The sequence below is a fragment of the Aotus nancymaae genome, unplaced genomic scaffold (genome assembly GCF_030222135.1).
Source record: "Aotus nancymaae isolate 86718 unplaced genomic scaffold, 86718_ANA_hifiasm-v0.15.2.pri h1tg000040l, whole genome shotgun sequence".
In the NCBI taxonomy this organism is placed as follows: Eukaryota; Metazoa; Chordata; class Mammalia; order Primates; family Aotidae; genus Aotus; species Aotus nancymaae.
In genome coordinates, this window is record NW_026988454.1 from 57786408 (window position 1) to 57807749 (window position 21342).

The 21342-nt window shown below is 37.8% G+C and overlaps 1 protein-coding gene across 1 annotated transcript in view; it reads left to right on the top strand.

Annotated features, from left to right (window-relative positions):
- Positions 1–21342, top strand: part of AK9 (adenylate kinase 9) — a 218214-nt gene that overhangs the window by 120320 nt on the left and 76552 nt on the right. Inside the window, exons 20-21 of the mRNA XM_012438434.2 lie at positions 13206–13282; positions 18623–18775. Coding sequence (XP_012293857.2) covers positions 13206–13282; positions 18623–18775 — 230 coding nt within the window. The remainder of the gene's footprint in view (positions 1–13205; positions 13283–18622; positions 18776–21342) is intronic.

Sequence of the window (21342 nt, forward strand, 5' to 3'; positions counted from 1 at the left end):
CAGCTTGGTTTCATTCTCCCCATCCCTTTCAGGTTCACTGATCAAATGTAGGTTTGATCTTTTCACATAATCCCATATTTCTTGGAGGCTTTGTTCATTTCTTCTCACTCTTTTTTCTCTAATCTTGCCTTCTCACTTTATTTTATTGAGTTGATCTTCAATCTCTGATATCCTTTCTTTTGTTTGATCAGTTTGGCTATTGAAACTTGTGTATGCTTCACAAAGTTCTCGTGCTGTGTTTTTCAGCTCCATCAAGTCATTTATGTTCTTCTCTATGCTGGTTATTCTAGATAGCATTTCATCTAACCTTTTCTCAATGTTCTTAGCTTCCTTTCATTGGATTAGAACATGCTCCTTTAGCTCAGAGAAGTTTGTTATTACCCACCTTCTGAAGCCTTCTTCTGTCAATTTGTCAAACTCATTCTCCATCCAGTTTTGTTTACTTGCTGGTTAGGATTTGTGATTCCTTGGAGGAGAAGAGATGTTCTGGGTTTTGTCAATTTCAGCCTTTTTGTGCTGGTTTCTTCCCATCTTCATGGATTTATCTACCTTTGGTCTTTGAAGTTGGTGACTTTTGGATGGGGTTTCTGAGTGGACATCCTTTCTGTTGATGTTGAAGCTATTTCTTTCTGTTTGCTAATTTTCCTTCTAACAGGCTCCTCTGCTGCAGGTCTGCTGGAGTTTGCTGGAGGTCCACTCCAGACCCTGCTTGCCTGGGAATCACCTGCAGGTGATTCACAACAGCAAAGATTGCTGCCTGTTCCTTCCTCTGGTAGCTTCATCCCAGAAGGCTACCTGCCAGATGTCAGCCAGAGCTCTCCTGTATGAGGTGTCTCCTAGCCAGGATACATGGGGGTCAGGGATCCACTTGAGGAGGCAGTCTGTTCCTTATGAGAGCTCAAGCACTGTCCTGGGAGGTCCATTGCTCCCTTGAGAGCTGCCAGGCAGGGATGGTTAAGTCTGCTGAAGTAGAAACTACAACAACCCCTTTTCCCAGGTGCTCTGTCCCAGGAAGGTGGGGCTTTTATTTATAAGTCCCTGACAGGCTGCTGCCTTTTTTTCAGAGATGCCCTGCCCAGCAAGAAGGGATTTTAGTGACAGTCTGCCTGTAGAGGCCTTACTGAGGCTGCTGTGGTCTTCGCCCAGTTGCTGTGTAAACTTCCTGGCAACTTTGTTTATACAAGTGAGGTTAAAACTGCCTACCCTCCATTTTCATGCTGCTAATAAAGATGATAGATAGATAGATAGATAGATAATTTTTTTTTTAAATCGCCTACCTAAGCCTCCAATGGCGAATGCCCCTTTCCCCATCTAGCTCAAATGTCCCAGGTTGAGCTCAGACTGGTTGCAAGAATTTCAAGCCAGTGGATCTTTGCTTGCTGGTCTTCATGGGGGTGAGATCATCCAAACCAGATCACTTGACTGCCTGACTTCAGCCCCCTTTTTTAGGGAAATGAGTGGTTCTGTCTCACTGGTGTTCCAGGCACCACTGGGGTATGAGGGGGAAAAAAAAAAACTGCTTCAGCTAGAATGGCCACCCAATTTTGTGCTGGAAACCTGGGGCACTGCAGTTGTAGGCACCAAAGGGAATCCCCTGGTCTGCAGGTTATGAAGACCATGGGAAAAACGCAGTATCTGAGCCAAAGTGCTGAAGTGTCTGGAAAAGTCCCTAATGGCTTCCCTTGGCTAGGAGAGGGAGTTCTCTGGTCCCTTATGCTTCCTGGGTGAGGCAATGCCCCACCTTGCTTCAGCTTGCCCTCCTTGGGCTGCACCCACTGCCTAACCAGTCCCAATGGGATGAAACTGGTACCTCAGTTGAGGGCTTCTTCTCTAATATGGGTATAATGAATGACTTTTTAAAATGTGACCACACAGTTATCTGTTCATGGGTCAATACTAAATTTTAATAAACTATAAGGTCCTTCAGACTGAAGAATAAAATACTAAAAGAAACAATGGTTTAGTTTGCTAATTGTTCTTCCTTGCTAAAAAAAAATCTCTTTAAATACCTTACATTTTAATTTGTCCACTGGGATTTCTACTATTCAAAGTAATAAAAGCCTAGACATTTAAGAACTAAATTTTTCTGTGTAAATTCATGGACCCTCCTGCTATTGATGATGGCACCTCTGAGTTTCTTAAATGCTGTTTTTCCCCCTTTCAAATATTAACTATTTGAGCTGAGACTTAGGAGAGCTCTTTAAACCCTAGAAATAAAGAAGCTGAAAGGTGGGTAATTACAGAGGTAGAGGGAGGTTTAACTGATATGTATGTCAGAGGATTTTATTTTTTAGTGTACCTTATTCATTTAAGTTAGTCACTCCTTTAGAAATTTAACACAAAAATATGTATGATTTAGTTAAATTAGTTAATAATATTATGTGATATATTGACCAAATAGTACTTTAGTTCAGACAATAACTACAAAGTTACTTATATTCCCTTTTAGCTCCTAAAACTTTTGCAAATCTACTAATTAGCTACAATCAGTTACACTCAAACTACAGCTCAGCTATAATTTGTTGATATTTAAGGAATTACTTAATCTTTTTCTAGTCTGTGAGAAATAGTCCAATCTTTGAGAACAGATAGAGATCTGTTCAACATAAGAGTAAAACAAAGTTCATGTAATTTCTAGACTGAAGATCTGCTATATTTTAAATATATAAAAATATGTGCACCTTTAATTTTTTTAAAAAAGGAAAAGGTATCTTCTCCACTTTTTCTTAATTCTCACCTCTTACCATATGGAATTCTCTAAGTTACTTTTATAATCAATCTTTACTTCTTTTGATTCTAAATTTTTACATCTTTATAAACTTAACATCACTTGCCCAGATTGAAGCAGGCTTTTCTATGCTTTTATATGTTGATTTTTAAAATTCAACATGAGTATTTCAAAACAAACTTTTTTCCTTTATACTTCAGAAAATAAAATCTAATAAAAAAAAAAAAAAACTGGTCAGACACTTACTTAAAGGCCTTATAGGTTGGTGAGAAAAGAGAGGAACTTTACAGGATTAGGAACTACATCTTGAATCAAATATCTAAAGACATGCTAAATTTTAAAACTTTTCCAGCATCAGCTTCCAAATGTACCAGTCAAATGGCAAGATAACTTCTGTCATATGGTTTGTCTTTGTATCTTCTATCCAAGTGGTTTATAGAAATATCTAAGAACTGGCAGCAAAATTCTTCCTTGTTGTGTTCAGGTCTTAGATTCTCAGCAGCAACATACTTGATCCAGGATTTGGATAAGGAAGATATCTCAAAGAGCCCCATCTGAGGTACAGACATAACTTGGAGATATTGCAGGTTTGGTTCGAGGCCACTACAGTAAAGCAAGTCACATGAGTTTTTTGGTTTCCCAGTGCATATAAAAGTTATGTTTATACAATACTGTCACCGATTAAATGTGCAATAGCATTATGCCTAAAAATTTATATGCCTTAATTTTAAAATGCTTTAAAAGAACACAGTGATAATCATCTGAGCCTTCAGGAATCAATCATTTTGCTGGTGGAAGGCTTTGCCTCAGTGTTGATGGCTGCTGACTGATGAGGATAGTGGTTGAAAAGGGTCGGGTGGCTATGGAAATTTCTTAAAGTAAGACAGTGATGAAGTGTGTTGCATCTATTTATTACTCTTCCTTTTGCAAAATATGTTTCTATAGTATGTAATGTTGTTTGGTAGCATTTTACCCACACTAGAACTTCTTTCAAAATTGGAGTCAATCCTTTCAAACCCACCACTACTTTATCAACCAAGTTTATGTAGTATTCTAAATCCTTTGTTGTAATTTCAACAATGTTCACAGTGTCTTCACCAAGAATGGATTCCATCTTAAGAAACCACATTCTTTTCTCATCCATGAGAAGAACTCTTCATCTGTTGGAGTTTGATCATGAGACTGCAGCAATTTAGGATCTACTTCTAATTCTAATTCTCTTGCTATTTTCACTACATCTGCAGTTACTTCCTTCATTAAAGTCCTGAACTTACTAAAGTAATCCATGAGGGTTGGAATCACCTTCTTCCAAATTCCCGTTAATGTGGATATTTTGACCTCCTTCCACAAATCATGAATGGTCTCAATGTCATCTAGAATGGTGAATCCTTTCCAGAAGGTTTTCCATTTACTTTGCCCGTATTCATTAAAGGAATTGCTATCTATGACAGCTGCAGTCTTATGAAATGTGTTTCTTAATAATAAGACTTAAAAATCAAAATCACTCTTTGATCCATGGGCTGCAGTATGGATGTTGCATTAGTAGACATGAAAATAACATTCATTCTCCTTGTATGTTTACATCAGAGCTCTTGGGTGACTACATGCATTGTCAATGAGCAGTCATACTTTGAAATTAATCCATTTTTCTAAGCAGTAGATGTACTGTCATCTAGGCTCTGTTGTTCTATTTGTAGAACATGGACAGAGTAGATTTAGCATAGTTATTAGGGGACCTAGGATTTTTGGAATGGGAAATGAGCATTGGCTTCACCAGCTGCATAAGCCCTTAACAAGAGTGTCAGCCTGTCCTTTAAAGCTTTGAAGCCAGGCATTGACTTCTCCTCTCTAGCTCTGAAAGTCCTAGATGGCATCTTCTTCCAATAGAAGCGTGTTTTGTTGACATTAAAAAATACGTTGTTTAGTGTAGACACCTTTATCTATGGTCTTAGCTAGGTCTTCTAAATAACTTACTGCAGCTCTTACATCAGCACTTACCTGCTTCACCTTGCACTGCACTTTGGTGTTATAGAGATGGCTTCCTTTTTGAAGCCTCATGAACCAACTTTTGCTAGCTTCAAACTTTTCTTCTCCAGGTTCCCTGCTTCTCTCAGCTATCACAGAATTGAAGTGAATTAGGGCCTTGCTCCTGATAGGCTTTGGCTTAAGGGAATGTTGTAGCTGGTTTGATCTTCTAGTCAGACCACTCAAAAACCTTCTCCATATGAACGGTAAGGTTGTTTCACTTTTGTATCATTAGTGTATTCACTGGAGTAGCACTTTTAATTTCCTTGAAGAACATTTCTTTGGCATTCACAACTTGGCTATTTTGCACAAGAGACATAGCTTTTGGACTATCTCAGCCTTCAATATACCTTCCTCACTAAGCTTAGCCATTTCTAGCTTCTGATTTAAAGTGACAAATGTGGGACTTTTTTTCACTTAAAAACTTAGAAGCCATTGTAGGGTTATTAATTAACCTCATTTCAATATTATTATGTCTTAGAGAATATGGAGGCCTAGGAGAGGAAGGGAGTCAAGAGATCAGCCAGTCAGTGGAGCAGTCACAACACCCACAACATCTATCAATTAAGTTCACTGTCCTATATGGACATGGTTCATGGTACCCCAAACAATGATGATGGTAACATCAAAGATCACCGATCACAGATCACTGATATATAATAATAATGAGGAAGTCTGAGATAGAGTTGCTCAATGCAGGGTTGCCACAAACTCTCTACTTGTATTAAAAAAAAAAAAAAAAAAAAAAAACATGGTATCTGTAAAGCCCAATGAAGCAAAGCACAGTAAGGTAAGGTATGCCTGTAGAAAAACTGCCTGTTCACACAGACAAAATGGAGAAGGAGTTCAGAAACAATACTCGGTACCCTTAGAGGGCTAAGTCATGAACAAGAAGAACTTGAATTACGCCAAGACTTCTGGTTGGAAGGCAGGATTTGAAATACAGTGAGAGAATGCCCTCCATTAAGAAGAAACAGATGTACTGGGAGAAGATGTGTAGTAATGGCTTCTGAAAACAATAAGTATAACTAGCTTTGAAAAGAAGGGAAAATGGATGCAAAGAATGCTGAGTATGAGACAATAACAGGTCTGAGGAAAGCTGTGCCCCCATTTTGTGCTACTGACACGAATGGGTTCTTCCTTAACTACTCCCTTACTAGTGAATACCTGATATAATATTTTTATAATTTTTTTTACATTTAATATACATATATATATTATTGCACCTCAGGTTCTGGGGTACATGTGCAGAACATGCAGGATTGTTGCATAGGCACATACATGACAATGTGGTTTGCTGCCTCCATCCCCATCACTTATATCTGGCATTTCTCCCCATGTTATCCCTCCCCAACTCCCAACACCCCACTGCCCCTCCCCAAGTCCCCCTCAAGACCCCAGTGTGTGATGCTCCCCTCCCTGTGTCCATGTGTTCTCATTGTTCAACACCAGCCTATGAGTGAGAACATGTGGTGTTTGATTTTCTGTTCTTCTGTCAGTTTGCTGAGAATAATGGTTTCCACATTCATCCATGTCGCTACAAAAGACATGAACTCATCATTTTTTATGGCTACACAGTATTCCATGGTGTATATGTGCCACATTTTCCTTGTCCAGTCTATCATCGATGGGCATTTGGATTGGTTCCAGGTCTTTGCTATTGTAAACAGTGCCTCGATGAACATATGTGTGCATGTGTCTTTATAACTGAATGATTTAAATCCTTTGGATATATACCCAGTAATGGGATTGCTGGGTCAAATCGAATTTCTATTTCTAGGTCCTTGAGGAATTGCCACACTTTCACGATGGTTAGACTAATTTGCACTACCACCAACAATGTAAAAGTGTACCTATTTCTCCATATCCTCTCCAGCATTTATTGCCTCCAGATTTTTTAATAATCGCCATTCTAACTGGTGTGAGATGTCATCTCAATGCGGTTTTGATTTGCATTTATCTAATGACCAGTGTTGATGAGCATTTTTTCATATGTTTGCTGGACTCATATATCTCTTCTTTTGAAAAGTGTCTGTTCATATCCTTTGCCCACTTTTGAATGGGTTTGTTTGTTTTTTTCTTGTAAATCTGTTTTAGTTCTTTGTAGATTCTGGATATCAGCCATTTGTCAGATGGGTTGATTGCAAAAATTTTTTCCCATTCTTTTGGTTGCCAGTTCACTCTAATGATTGTTTCTTTTGCTGTGCAGAAGGTCTAGAGTTTAATTAGATGCCATTTGTCTATTTTGGCTTTTGTTGCCACTGCTTTTGGTGTTTTAGTTATGAAGTCCTTGCCTATGCCTGTGTCCTGAATGGTTTTGCCTAGGTTTTCTTCTAGGGTTTTTATGGTACTAGGTCTTATGTTTAAGTCTTTAATACATCTGGAGTTAATTTTATTGTAAGGTGTCAGGAAGGACTCCAGTTTCTGCTTTCTGTACATGGCTAGCCAGTTTTTCCAACACCATTTATTAAACAGAGAATCCTTTCTCCATTGCTTGTTTTTATCAGGTTTGTCAAAGATCAGATGGCTGTGGATATGCAATGTTGCCTCCAAGGCCTCTGTTCTGTTCCATTGGTCTATATCTCTGTTTTGGTACCAGTACTATGCTGTTTTGATTACTGTAGCCTTGAAGTATAGTTTGAAGTCAGGTAGCGTGATGCTTCCGGCTTTGTTCTTCTTGCTTAGAATTGACTTGGCTATGTGGGCTCTCTTTTGGTTCCATGTGAAGTTTAAGGTGGTTTTTTTCCTGTTCTGTGAAGAGGATCATAGGCATCTTGATGGGGATTGTGTTGCATCTATAAATTACTTTGGGCAGTATGACCATTTCCACAATATTGATTCTTCCTAACCATGAGCATGGAATGTTTTTCCATCTGTTTATGTCTTCTCTTATTTCCTTGAGCAATGATTCGTAGCCCTCCTTGAAGAGGTCCTTTTACATCCTTTGTTATTTGTATTCCTAGGTATTTTATTCTCTTTGTAGCAATTGTGAATGGGAGTTTGCTCATGATTTGGCTCTCTGTTAGTCTGTTATTGGTGTATAGAAATGCTTGTGATTTCTGCACATTGATTTTGTATCCTGAGACTTTGCTGAAGTTGCTTATCAGTTTCAGGAGATTTTGGGCTGGGATGATGGGGTCTTCTAAATATACAATCATGTCATCTACACATAGAGACAATTTGCCTTCCTCCTGTCCTAATTGAATACCCTTTATTTCTTTTTCTTGCCTGATTGCTCTGGCTAGAACTTCCAATACCATATTGAATAGGAGTGGCGAGAGAGGGCATCCTTGTCTAGTGCCAGATTTCAAAGGGAATGCTTCCAGTTTTTGCCCATTCAGTATGTTATTGGCTGTGGGTTTGTCATAAATAGCTTTTATTATTTTGAGATACGTTCCATCAATATCTAGTTTATTGAGGGTTTTTAGCATAAAGGGCTGTTGAATTTTGTCAAAGGCCTTCTCTGTATCTATTGAGGTAATCATGTGGTTTTTGTCTTTGGTTCTGTTTATATGGTAAATTACGTTTACAGACTTGCGTATGTTGAACCAGCCTTGCATCCCCAGGATGAAGCCTACTTGATCATGATGTATAAGCTTTTTGATGTGCTGTTGCAATCAGTTTGCCAGTATTTTATTGAAGATTTTTGCATCTATGTTCATCATGGTTATTGGCCTGAAGTTTTCTTTTCTTGCTGAGTCTCTGCCAGGTTTTGGTATCATGATGATGTTGGTCTCATAAAATTATCTGGGAAAGATTCCCTCTTTTTGTATTGTTTGGAATAGTTTCAGAAGTAGTAGTACCAGCTCCTCTTTGTATGTCTGATAGAATTCAGCTGTTAACCCATCTGGACCTGGGCTTTTTTTGGGTGGTAGGCCATTAATTGCTGCCTTAACTGCAGCCCTTGTTATTGGTCTATTCAGGGTTTTGACTTCTTCCTGGTTTAGGCTTGGGAGGATACAAATGTCCAGGAATTCATCCATTTCTTCCAGATTTACTGTTTTATGTGCATAGAGTTGTTTGTAGAAATCTCTGGTGGTAGTTTGTATTTCTGTGGAATCTCTGGTGATATCCCCTGTATCATTTTTTATTGCATCTATTTGATTTTTCTCTTTTCTTTTTTATTAATCTGGCTAGTGGTCTGTCTATTTTGTTGATCTTTTCAAAAAACGAGCTCCTGGATTTAATGATTTTTTGTAGAGTTTTTGTGTCTCTATCTCCTTGAGTTCTGCTCTGATCTTAGTTATTTCTTGTATTCTGCTAGCTTTTGAGTTTTCTTGATCTTGCTCCTCTGACTCTTTCAATTTTGATGATAGGGTGTCAATTTTAGATCTTTCCTTGTTTCTCATGTGGGCATTTATTGCTGTAAATTTTCCTCTAGACATTGCTTTATATGTGTCGCGGAGATTCTGGTATGTTGTGTCTTTGTTCTTGTTAGTTTGAAGAACATCTTTATTTCTGCCTTCATTTCACTGTTTATCTAGTTGACATTCAGGAGCCAGTTGTTCAGTTTCCATGAAGCTGTGCTAGTTTCTGAGTTAGTTATTTAAGCTTGAGTTCTAATTTTATTGCACTGTGGTCTGAGAGACTGTTATGATTTCCTTTCTTTTGCATTTGCTGAGGAGTGATTTACTTCCAATTATGTGGTCAATTTTAGAGTAGTTGTGATGTAGTGCTGAGAAGAATGTATATTCTGGGGATTTGGGGTAGAGAGTTCCGTAAATGTCTATTGGGTTTGCTTGGTCCGGGTCTGAGTTCAAGTCCTGGATATCCTTGTTAATTTTCTGTCTGTTGATCTGTCTAATATTGACAGTGGAGTGTTAATGTCTCCCACTATTATTGTATGGGAGTCTAAGTCTCTTTGTAGGTCATTAAGAACTTGGTTTATGTATCTGGGTGCTCCTGTATTAGGTGCATATATATTTAGGATCATTAGCTCTTCTTGTTGAATTGATGCATTTACCATTATGTAATGCCCTTCTTTGTCTCTTTTGATCTTTCTTGCTTTAAAGTCTATTTTATCAGAGACTAGAATTGCAACTCCTGCTTTTTTTTCTTTTTTGCTCTCCATTTGCTTGGTAAATCTTCCTCCATCTCTTTATTTTGAGCCTATGTGTATCCTTGCACGTGAGATGGGTTTCCTGGATACAGTACACCTATGGGTTTTGAATTTTTACCCAATTTGCCAATCCATGTTTTTTGATTGGGGCATTTAGCCCATCTACATTTAAGGTTAATATTGTTATATGTGAATTTGATCCTGTCATTTTGACGCTAGCTGGTTGTTTAGCCTGTTAGTTGACACAGTTTCTTCATTATGTCAATGCTCTTTACCATTTGGTACATTTTTGGAGTGGCTGGTACTGGTTGTTTCTTTCTATCTTTAGCGCTTCTTTCAGGAGCTCTTGTAAGGCAGACCTGGTGGTGACGAAATCTCTTGGCAGTTCCTTGTCCATAAAGGATTTTATTTTTCCTTCACTTATGAACCTTAGTTTGGCTAGATATGAAATTCTAGGTTAAAAGTTCTTTTCTTTAAGGATGTTGAATATTGGCCCCCACTCTCTTCTGGCTTGTAGGGTTTCTGCAGAGAAATCCTCTGTGAGTCTGATGGGCTTCCCTTTGTGGGTAACCCAACCTTTCTCTCTGGCTGCCCTTAGCATTTTTCCTTCATTTCAACCCTGGTGAATCTGACGATTATGTGCCTTGGGGTTGCTCTTCTTGAGGAATATCTTTGTGGTGTTCTCTGTATTTCCTGGACTTGAATGTTGGCTTGCCTTGCTAGGTTGGGGAAGTTCTCCTGGATAATATCCTGAAGAGTGTTTTCCAGCTTGGATTCATTCTCTCTGTCACATTCAGATACACCTGTCAAACGTAGATTAGGTCTTTTCACATAATCCCATATTTCTTGGAGGCTTTTTTCATTTCTTTTCACTCTTTTTTCTCTAATCTTGCCTTCTCATTTTATTTCATTGAGTTGATCTTCAATCTCTGATATCCTTTCCTCTGTTTGGTCAATTCGGCTATTGAAACTTGTGTATGCTTCACAAAATTCTTGTGTTGTGTTTTTCAGCTCCATCAATTCATTCATATTCTTCTCTAAGCTGTTTATTTGAGTTAGCATTTCATCTAACCTTTACTCAAGGTCTTAGTTTCTTTGCATTGGGTTAGAACATGTTATTTTAGCTCAGAGAAGTTTGTTATTATCCACTTTCTGAAGCCTGTTTCTGTCAGTTCATCAGACTCATTCTCCATCCAGCCTTGTTCCCTTGCTGATAAGGAGTTGTGAGCCCTTGGAGGAGGAGAGGCATTCTGGTTTTGGGTGTTTTCATCTTTTTTGCACTGGTTTCTTCCCATCTTTGTGAATTTATCTACCTGTGGTCTTTGTGGTTGGTGACTTTCAGATGGGGTCTCTGAGCAGACGTCCTTTTTGTTGATGATGAAGTTATTTCTTTCCTTTTTTAGTTTTGCTTCTAACAGTGAGGCCCCTCTGCTGTAGGACTGCTGAGGTCCACTCCAGATCCTGCTTGCCTGGGGATCACCTTTGGCAGCTGCAGAACAGTAAGGGTTGCTACCAGTTTCTTCTTCTGTTATCTTTGTCCCAGAAGGATACCTGCCGGATGTCAGCCTGAGCTCTCCTTTATGAGGTGTCTCTTTGGATATACAGGGGTCAGGGAGCTGCTTGAGGAGACAGTCTGTCCCTTATAGGAGCTCAAGTGCTGAGCTATGAGCTCTGTTATTCTATTCAGAGCTGCTGGGCAGGTATGTTTAAGTCTGCTGCAGCAGAACTCATAACCCCTTTTTTCCCAGGTGCTCTGTCCTGGGAAGGTGGGGCTTTATTTATAAGTTCCTGATGTGCTGCTGCCTTTTTTCAGAGATGCTCTGCCCAGTGAGGAGGTAGCCCAGTCACAGTCTGCCAGCAGAGGCATTGCTGAGCTGCCGTGGGCTCTGCCCAGCTGCTGTGTGAACATCCTTATGGTTTTGTTTATAGAGGTATAGTTAGAACTGCCTCACTAATGGCGGACTGTCTCTATAATGGCAGACTGCCTTGGTAATGGCAGATTGCCTGGTTAATAGCGGGCTGTCTCAGGAATGGTGGACTGCCTCAGTAATGGTGGACTGCCTCGGTAGCGGTGGACTGCCTAAGTAACGGCAAATGTCCTTCCCCCCACAGAGCTGGACCATCCGGGGTCCAGTTGTGCTTTCTGTGAAACTCTCAATCCAGAGCATTTCAGATTGCTGGACTTTGTGGGGGTGGGACCTGCAGAGCCAGATCACCTAGATCCCTGTTTCAGCCCCCTTTTTTTCAGTTGAATGACCCACTCTGTCTCCCAGGCATTCCAGGTGCCAGTTGAAATGGCTGCCCAGATTTGTGTGAGTTTTTATGCGGAGAACTGCTGTACTGGCTGAAACAGCCATGCTGGAGACTCATGGCACTTTTCTGCCCTGGAATCTCCTGGTCTGTGGGCAGTAAAAACTAGTTTGGAAATGCAGTGTTCACTTGCCCTCTGTGTTGTTCTCACTGGGAAGTGCACTCCAGAGCTGTTCCTATTCGACCATCTTGGATCGTCTCCTCTTGTTATAATTTTTTAAAGATTCAGTCAACATTATTTTATATGTTTCTTTGAGCAGTAGTCTGCCTCTTTTGATGGCTAAATTCCTACATAAAATTTCTAGATCAAAGATATATACATTTTAATTTTTAATAAATATTGCCTTTCTCCATCATTTTACTAACTTTTCTTCCACCTTTCTTCACCATTGTTAAGGTGGGTGTGGTGCTTCAATCCTGATGAAAAACAGATTCCCTCCAACTTTTTAAGTTTCCATATTCCAGGTCTCTTTAAATTTCATCACTACTGTGTTAAAAATAAAATAATTAGGGTTCTCTCTTATTAGAAAGATAAATTTATAAATGTTCTGCTTATTCAATATAGAAAAGAATTTAATGCAAAAAGTTAAAGAAAACTTAAAACTCTCATATGCCATCATCTCTGTTGACCATTTGATTAGTTTTCTCCTAGTCTTTTAATCTTCATTTATATGCATTCTAAATACCAAATTAAAATTTTATTATATATACAGTTTTATATTCAACTTTTCTTACTTAACATTATATTGTGAACACTTACCATTAAATCAGAGGAAAAAATGCTACAAATCCTCCCATTTGCTTTTCAACATAGGTGTAGGTAATCCTTTCTTATTTGTGACAGGTTTCCTAATTAATAGACAAAATTTTTCAAAGCGTAACATTCCAATTTTTCTTCTCCAAAAAAAAAAATCCTGAAAAGTAACTATTCTCAACCTGAGTAATTTAAAATTATACATTGTAAAGTAAGTTTAATATTACAAAATTTATTCTTTATTTTTAACACTATAAGCATTTAATCCTGTAATAGTGTGAGATATCTGAATTTCCAAAGATAATTAAACTTGAAGCTTTTCATTTCAGAAAAGCCACAGAAGAGGAATTGAAACTTGAAGAAGAAAATCAAAGGCTACCGGAAGATTTGAAAGCGAAAGTAAAAGGCAAGCACAGATTGCTATTACTGATAATGTGTCATGGTATTGTTATTGCAAGCAATTGCAGTATTTCAAGTGAATTGTAGGCTGGGTGATCACATTTCCCAATTTGTCTACAAGAGCCCAGGTTTATGCCTATGGTCTTTAAGTCTTTATAGTACTCCCTTTTATTCTTAAAGTGTTCCAATTTATATGCTAAATAATATTGTCACTGAAGTAATGGAGTCATAGGAAAATGGCTCTTGACACAAATAGCTACTCATACATTCTCTACAAGTGATACACAGCAGAGTAGCACATATAGCTTGTCTTTAAATGGTTGCTCTTGATACAGGTGACACACAGCTGTTGACATACTTCTATGAGAACAATCCTACAGAAGTTGAGAAGACAGCCCATCTCTTATTATCTACTTACTCTCTTTATGATTAAACACCCATCTTCATTATATAACTTACTCTAACAGTTTCTTTTAAGATTGGAGTTTTTCAATGGAATTAACCCATACCCTAGAGCAAATGAATTTAACAGATATTTATAGAACATTCTACCCAACAACTGCAGAATATACATTCTATTCATCAGCACATGGAACATCCTCCAAGATAGATCATATAATAGGCCACAAAATAAGTCTCAGCAAATTTAAGAAAATCAAAATTTTACCAAGTACTCTCTCAGACCACAGTGGAATAAAACTAGAAATCAACTCCAGAAAAAAACCTCAGAACTATGCAAATACATGGAAATTAAACAATCTGCCCCTGAATGATCTTTGTGCCAACAATGAAATCAAGAAGGAAATTTAAAAATTTTTGGAACTGAACAATAACAGTGACACAACTTATCAAAACTTCTGGGATACAGTAAAAGTGGTCCTAAGAGGAAAGCTTGTAGTATTAAATGCTTACTTCAAAAAGTCTGAAAGAGCACAAATAGACAATGTAAGGTCATACCTCAAGGAACTATAGGAGCAACAACAACCCAAACCCAGCAGAAACAAGAACAACCCAAACCTGAACCCAAGATCCCCAAAACAGAAGAAAAGAAATAACGAAGATTAGAGCAGAACTAAATGAAATTGAAATTATATATATGTATGATAAATGAAACAAAAAGCTCGTTCTTTGAAAAGGTAAACAAAATTGTTAGACCATTAGCAAGAGTAACCTAAAAATGAAGAGAGAAGATTCAAATAAGCTAAATTAGAAATGAAACGGGAGGCCAGGCATTGTGGCTCATACTTGTAATCCCAGCACTTTGGGAAGCTAAGGCAGATGAATCACTTGAGGTCAGGAGTTTGAGACCAGCCTGGCCAACATGGCAAAAACCCTTTTCTACTAAAAATACAAAAATTAGCCATGCATAGCCAGGCATGATGGCAGGCACCTGTAATCCCAGCTAATCAGGAGGCTGAGGCACAAGAATCACTTGAACCTATGGACACCTTTATGTGCACAAACTAGAAAATCTAGAGGACATGGATACTTTTCTGGAAATAACCCTTCTAGATTTAATTGGGAAGAAATAGAAGCTCCAAACAGATGAATAACAAGTAGCAAGATTGAAACCGTAATTTTAAAATTGCAATAAGAAAAACTCCAGTACCAAATGGATTCACAGCTGATTTCTATCAGGCATTCAAAGAATTGGTACCAATCTTACTGAAACCATTCCAAAAGACAGAGAAAGAAGGAATCCTCCCTAAGTAACTTTATGAAGCCAGTATCACTCTAATACCAAAACCAGGAAAGAAAATTTTAAAAAAGGAACCAGACCAATATCCATGATGAACATAGATGCAAAAATCTTCAACAAAATACTAACTGAATTTAATAGTACATCAAAAAGATAATACACCATGATCAAGTGGGTTACATACCAGTGATACAGGGATGGTTTAACATACACAAGTCAATAAATGTGATACACCACATAAACAGAAGTAAAAACAAAAATCTTATGATCATCTCAATAGATGCAGAAAAAGCATTTGACAAAATCCAGCATCTCTTTATGGTTAAAACCCTCAGCAAAATGGGCATAGAAGGGACATAACTCAAGGTAATAAAAACCATCTATGACAAACCCACAGGCAACATTATGCTGAATGAGGAAAAGCCAAAAGCATTCCCCCCGAGAACTAGAACAAGATAAAGATGCCCACTTTCACCACTGCTATTCAACATTGTACTGGAAGTCCTAGCCAGAGCAATCAGACAAGAAAAAGAAATAAAGAGTATCTAAATCGGTAAAGAGGAAGGCAAAGTGTTGCTGTTCACTGATATGATCATATACCTAGAAAATTCTAAATACTCATCCAAAAAGCTCCTAGATCTGATACATGAATTTAGTAAAGTTTCAGGATACAAATCAATGTATAGACTGTTAGTAGCACTGGTATATTGGTAGCACTGTTTTAGATCAACAACGGCCAAGCTGAGAATCAAATCAAGAACTCAACCCCTTTTACAACAGCTGGAAAAAAATACATAAATACACACACATATCTATGTGAGAGGTGAAAGATCTCTACAAGGAAAACTACAAAACACTGCTAAAAGAAATCATCAACAACATAAACAAATGAAAATACAACCCATGCTCATGGATGGGTAGAATCCATGAGCATGTGAAAATAACCATACTGCCAAAAGCAATCTACAAATTCAATGCAATTCCCATCAAAATACCATCATTATTCTTCACAGAACTAGAACAAAAATCCTAAAATTCAAATGGAACACAAAAACATCCCACATAGCCAAAGAAGACTAAGCAAAAATAAAAATATGGAGGCATCACATTATCCAACTTCAAGCTATACTTCAAGGCTGTAGTTACCAAAACAGCGTGATACTGGTATAAAAATAGAGACATAGACCAATGGAACAGAATAGAGAACCCAGATTAAAGTCAAATATTTACAGTCAACTGATCTTCGAAAAAGCAAAAAGAAAAAAAAAAAACATAAGTGAAGAAAGGATACCCTATTCAACAAATGGTGCTGGGATAATTGGCAAGCCACATGTAGAAGTATGAAGTTGGATCCTCATCTGTCACCTTATAGAGAAATCAACTGAAGATGGATCAAGAACTTAAATCTAAGACCTGAAACCATAAAAATTCTGGAAGATAACATCAAAAAACTATTCTAGACATTGGCTTAGGCAAAGAGTTCATGACCAAGAACCTAAAAACAAAAACAAAAATAAATAGATATGACCTAATTGAACTAAAAACCTTCTGTACAGCAAAAGAAATAATCAGCAGAGTAAAAACAGACAACACACAGGGTGGGAGAAAATCTTCACAAACAATGCATCTGACAAACGACTAATATCCAGAATCTACAAGGAACTCAGACAAATCAGCAAGAAAAAATAATAATAATAATCCCACCGGAAAGTGGGCTAAGGACGTGAATAAACAATTCTCAAAAGAAAACATACAAATGGCCAACAAATATATGAAAAAATGCTCAACATCACTAATTATCAGGGAAATGCAAATCAAAGCCATAGTGACATACCACATTACTCCTGCAAGAATGGTCATAATTTAAAAATTTTTTTAAATAAATGTTAGCATGGAAGTGATGAAAAGGGAACACTTTAACACTGCTGGTGGAAATATAAACCAGTACAACCACTGTGGAAAACAGTATGACAATTCCTTAAAGAACTAAAAGTAAAACTACCATTTGATCCAGCAATCCCACTACTGGGTATCTACCCAGATGAAAAGAAATCATTATTTGAAAAAGACAGTTGCACACACATGTTTATAGCAGCACAATTCATAATTGAAAAAATATAGAACCAGCCTAAATGCCATCTATCTATCTATATATATATATATATATATACACACACATATACACACACACACCATGGAATACTATGCAGGCATAAAAAGGAATGAAATAATGGTTTTCGCAGCAGCCTGGATGGAGTTGGAGACCATCATTCTAAGTGAAGTAAATCAGGAGTGGAAAACCAAATGTTGAATGTTCTCACTTATAAGTGGGAGCTAAATTATAAAAACACAAAGGCATAAGAATGATATAATCGACTTTGGAAAGTTGGGGGGGAAAGTGGGAGGGAAATGAGAAATAAAAGACTAAACATTGGGGACAGTGTACACTGCTTGGGTAATGGGTGCACCAAAACCTCAGAAATCACTAAAGAACTTTTCCATGGAGCCAAACACCAACTGTTCCTCAACAACTTTTGGAATAAAAAAATTTAAAAAAGATAAAACAGACATTTAAAAAAGACTGGAGTTCTTAACCTAGGGTCTGTGGGTAAAATCCAGGGATATGTAAACTTAATTGGAAAATAATTCCAAATTTATTTTCACTAACTTTTAACTGAAATTTATTATTTCCTTTAATAAGCAATTAATATAGGCAGCAAACCACAATAATATTAGCAATACCTTGACTTTGTCACCAAAGGAAATGAAGATGTTTTCATATCACATTACAGTTTTACATATCTTTATGTGCTTATTGCTGTTCCAAACTTATGGTAGTTATTAAACCAGCTACTAGTTCTGCTTTTGTTTTTTGTTTTTTGAGACAGAGTCTCACTCTGTCACCCAGGCTGGAGTATAGTCACACGATCTCAGCTCACTGTAACCTCCACCTCCCATGTTCGAGTGATTCTCCTGCCTCAGCCTCCCAAGTAGCTGGGGCTACAGGTGCATGCCACCACTCCCAGCTAATTTTTGTATTTTGTATTACATCTAATGTATTTATTAACATACTACATTATTTATTATTTTTAGTTAGCTGTAAGAAAATCAATCATTATATATGTCATCTAGCCTGGTGCTACCCATTAGAAACATAATGGAAGCCACACGTGGAGCTTCAAATTTTCTAAAAGCCACATATTTTACATTTAGTTTTTAATATTAAATTTTAAAAATTTACTGTATGTTTTATACTTGCAGTATATATCAATTTGAACTAGCCTCATTTCAAGTGGCTGCCATATTGAATAGTGCAGATGTAGCCATTTCTTTGGACATTGGGCTGTTTCTAGATTTACTGTAAGGATATTTGGAACTGCCATAAACATTTCCATTTCTGAATGAACCCCTAAGGCTGGTACTCACATAGCACTCTGAGCAGATGAGTAGCATCCTTTACCATTACATATTATAGCTATATGAATAGCCATAATATATAGATAATTTTTCTATCTCTCCCATTAAACAACATACTCCAGAGGGCAGGGACCATTTTGTATTCTTTGTTTGGCCTCAGCACTTATCAGCACCCTACAAATATTTATTGACTTCTCCCAAATCATAGTTTAATTCTTTAAAATTTTTTAGAAGCTGAAGAAACTGATAATGAGGATGAAGAGGAGATTGAAGGTGATGAGTTGGAAGTTCACGAAGAGCCTGAGGCATCTCAAGATACCCGAGGCTCATTGTTACCTGAGGAGTCTGAAGCATCTGAGGTCCCCGAAAGTGAGCCTGAAGCAGGTTAGACTTGATTGAGAGCATGTTCTTAATTCTACTCCTATGCATTAATGTGTCTGTTTGGGCATGTGTGTATGTATATATGCTGGTAAAATGGAACCTGACTGAGAATGGAGAGATGAGCCCCCAGAGAGGAGGCATTGAGTCCAAATCCCACAGTTTTGAGTGTGGTAGGAAAGTGGAGTCTGCTCTGCTCCGGCACTGGCGTGAGCACAGCTGGTTATGTAATTTTGGGGGCATGTTGTTCAAATAGCAGGAAAAAAGGGTCACTAAAGGTAGTAAAATATAACGCTTTTTCCTTTCTTCCATAGTCTCTGTCTCTCAGTTTGTCATGGTGTTTTTTTGTTTGCTGTTTATTATTGCTCCTAGTAAAGAAAAATTAAAGTTTTGAATTATTACCATGAATTTTACAGTTCCTCTTTATGGTGTGCAATGCCGCTTTAAATGCAAATATAAGATCATTTTAAATATAAATATAAGGGAATTAACTCTTTAAGCCCTACCTCAGAGGTCTCATTTGGTGGATGGGGCAGGGGAAGAGGGCAATGAAAGCCACTCCAAGAACTAGAGAGTGCAGGAAGATAGGGTACCCACCTGTGGTGGAAATGAGGCGTGCATATGTTTTCAAGCAGAGTTAGTATTGAATCTGAAACTCATTCTACAAATAAAAGGTCTTCAGATACCTGTAACTATATGGTAGCCTGGAGCAGTTAAGGGCTTGGAACTGCTGTGAGCTTATAAAAGAAGCAGGACTAAGGGAAATTAATGAAAATTGCACAATTTATATTTCACAGCTCATATGTGCAGGTGTTTCATTCTGACAAGTATATTGAGTTAGTTTGTGCAGCAAAACTTTTTTTCATTTTTTATTTCTCTTCTTAATATACACATATTCTGCAACACTCTTTACCTTTAGCTACCTTTACCTTTCCTTCTATGTCATCATTGTCGGCCTAAGTGGTTGGCTAATACAGGAAAGTAACGGGAGTAAGAAAGGACATTATGGGGTTCCTTGGTCATTTGTGTTTATCTGAATGTCATTGTTTACTTTCTGCATTTGAAACAAGTCCTAGTTCAAAGTAAAAGTGTGATCTCTAAGGCTGTCAGCATTCCCCACGTGCCCACTCAGTCATGCATAACTCCTGCATATCATTGATCCACTGGAATTATGTGCTCGTGATGGTGCATCAGGAATGTTCATGAGAATGAGATGTCAAGGAATGGCAAACACATATTATGCATATCTAAGAGCCCCAGTCTTGTTTGTTATAAAGATATCGAAGCCCCAAGCATCTTCTTTCCTCCTGTACTTCTCTCCACTGCTTTTGATAAAGTATATGACTCCATCCTCACAATCCAAAGGTGGCTGCTGCATGTTTCCTCTTGCAAGCTTTTACTTTTTATTTCTAATTCAAGAAATAGTTCCCAGAGACTTTTACCTACATTTCATTGAGCAGAATATTGTATCATTGTCTACCCCTATCTGCAGGGAATCTGGGAATTTAATTTGGATTTGGCTTACTTGCCTAGATGGTAGAAGCCAATGGAATAGAAGAATGGGGGGCGAATTGAGGGAGCTAACTAACAGTATCTCCCATACTTCCTTTGCACAGATGCAGGTTGCAGGAATGGAATTCCTAGGGTCAGGTTCATGATTTCACCCAAGAAATAAGGGATAATCTGCTCAAATTCTTAAACAAATGCTTAACTGAAACTTTAGAGTTTCACATAAAAGAGAAATATTTTTTCATAGTATAGGTGGTAGATCACCTGTATCAGAATCACCTGTGGTTCTTATTTTAAAATAAGGCTCTATGCAGACTCTGGTTCAGTAAGTCTAGGATAGAATTTAGAAATCCGCATTTTAATGAACACCCCAGTGATTCTTATACATGCTAACAGTTGAGAACTACTGCTATAGGGAAAAAATTTTGCCTGAAAAATTAGGTTTGTAAATTATTTCTTATATCATGGAAAAAGCACAGTTGCATACCTAAGAAAAATCTGATTCTGAAAATAAAAATTCTAGAATGACTGAGCTGTATACTGTATCTGCAGATCAAAATTAATGAATATATTGAATAGAAATTTTCTAATAGAGATGGCATCTTGCTCTGTCACTCAGACAACTATGCAGTGGCACAATCATAGCTCACTGTAACTCAAACTCCAGGGATCAAGTGATCTTCCCACCTCAGTCTCCCAAGTAGCTAGGACCACAGGCATGAGCCACCATGCCTGGCTAATTTTTATTTTTTGTAGAGATGTGGTCTTCCTACGTTGCCCAGGCTGGTCTTGAACTCCTGGCCTTAAGCAATCCTCCCACCTCTGCCTCCCAAAGGCTAGGATTACAGGCATGAGCCACTGTGCCTAGCTTCATGGGTACTTTAACATAAACTGGTTATAAGTAATGTGTAAAAGAAATCAGGAACAGGACGGAACCAAGATGGTCGATTAGGAGAAGCTCAGGATTGCAGCTCCCAGCAAAAGCACAGAGGGTGAGTAGACACTGCATTTCCAGACGGATTTTTATTGCCTACAGACCAGGAGATTCCCAGGGGGAGAAGCCC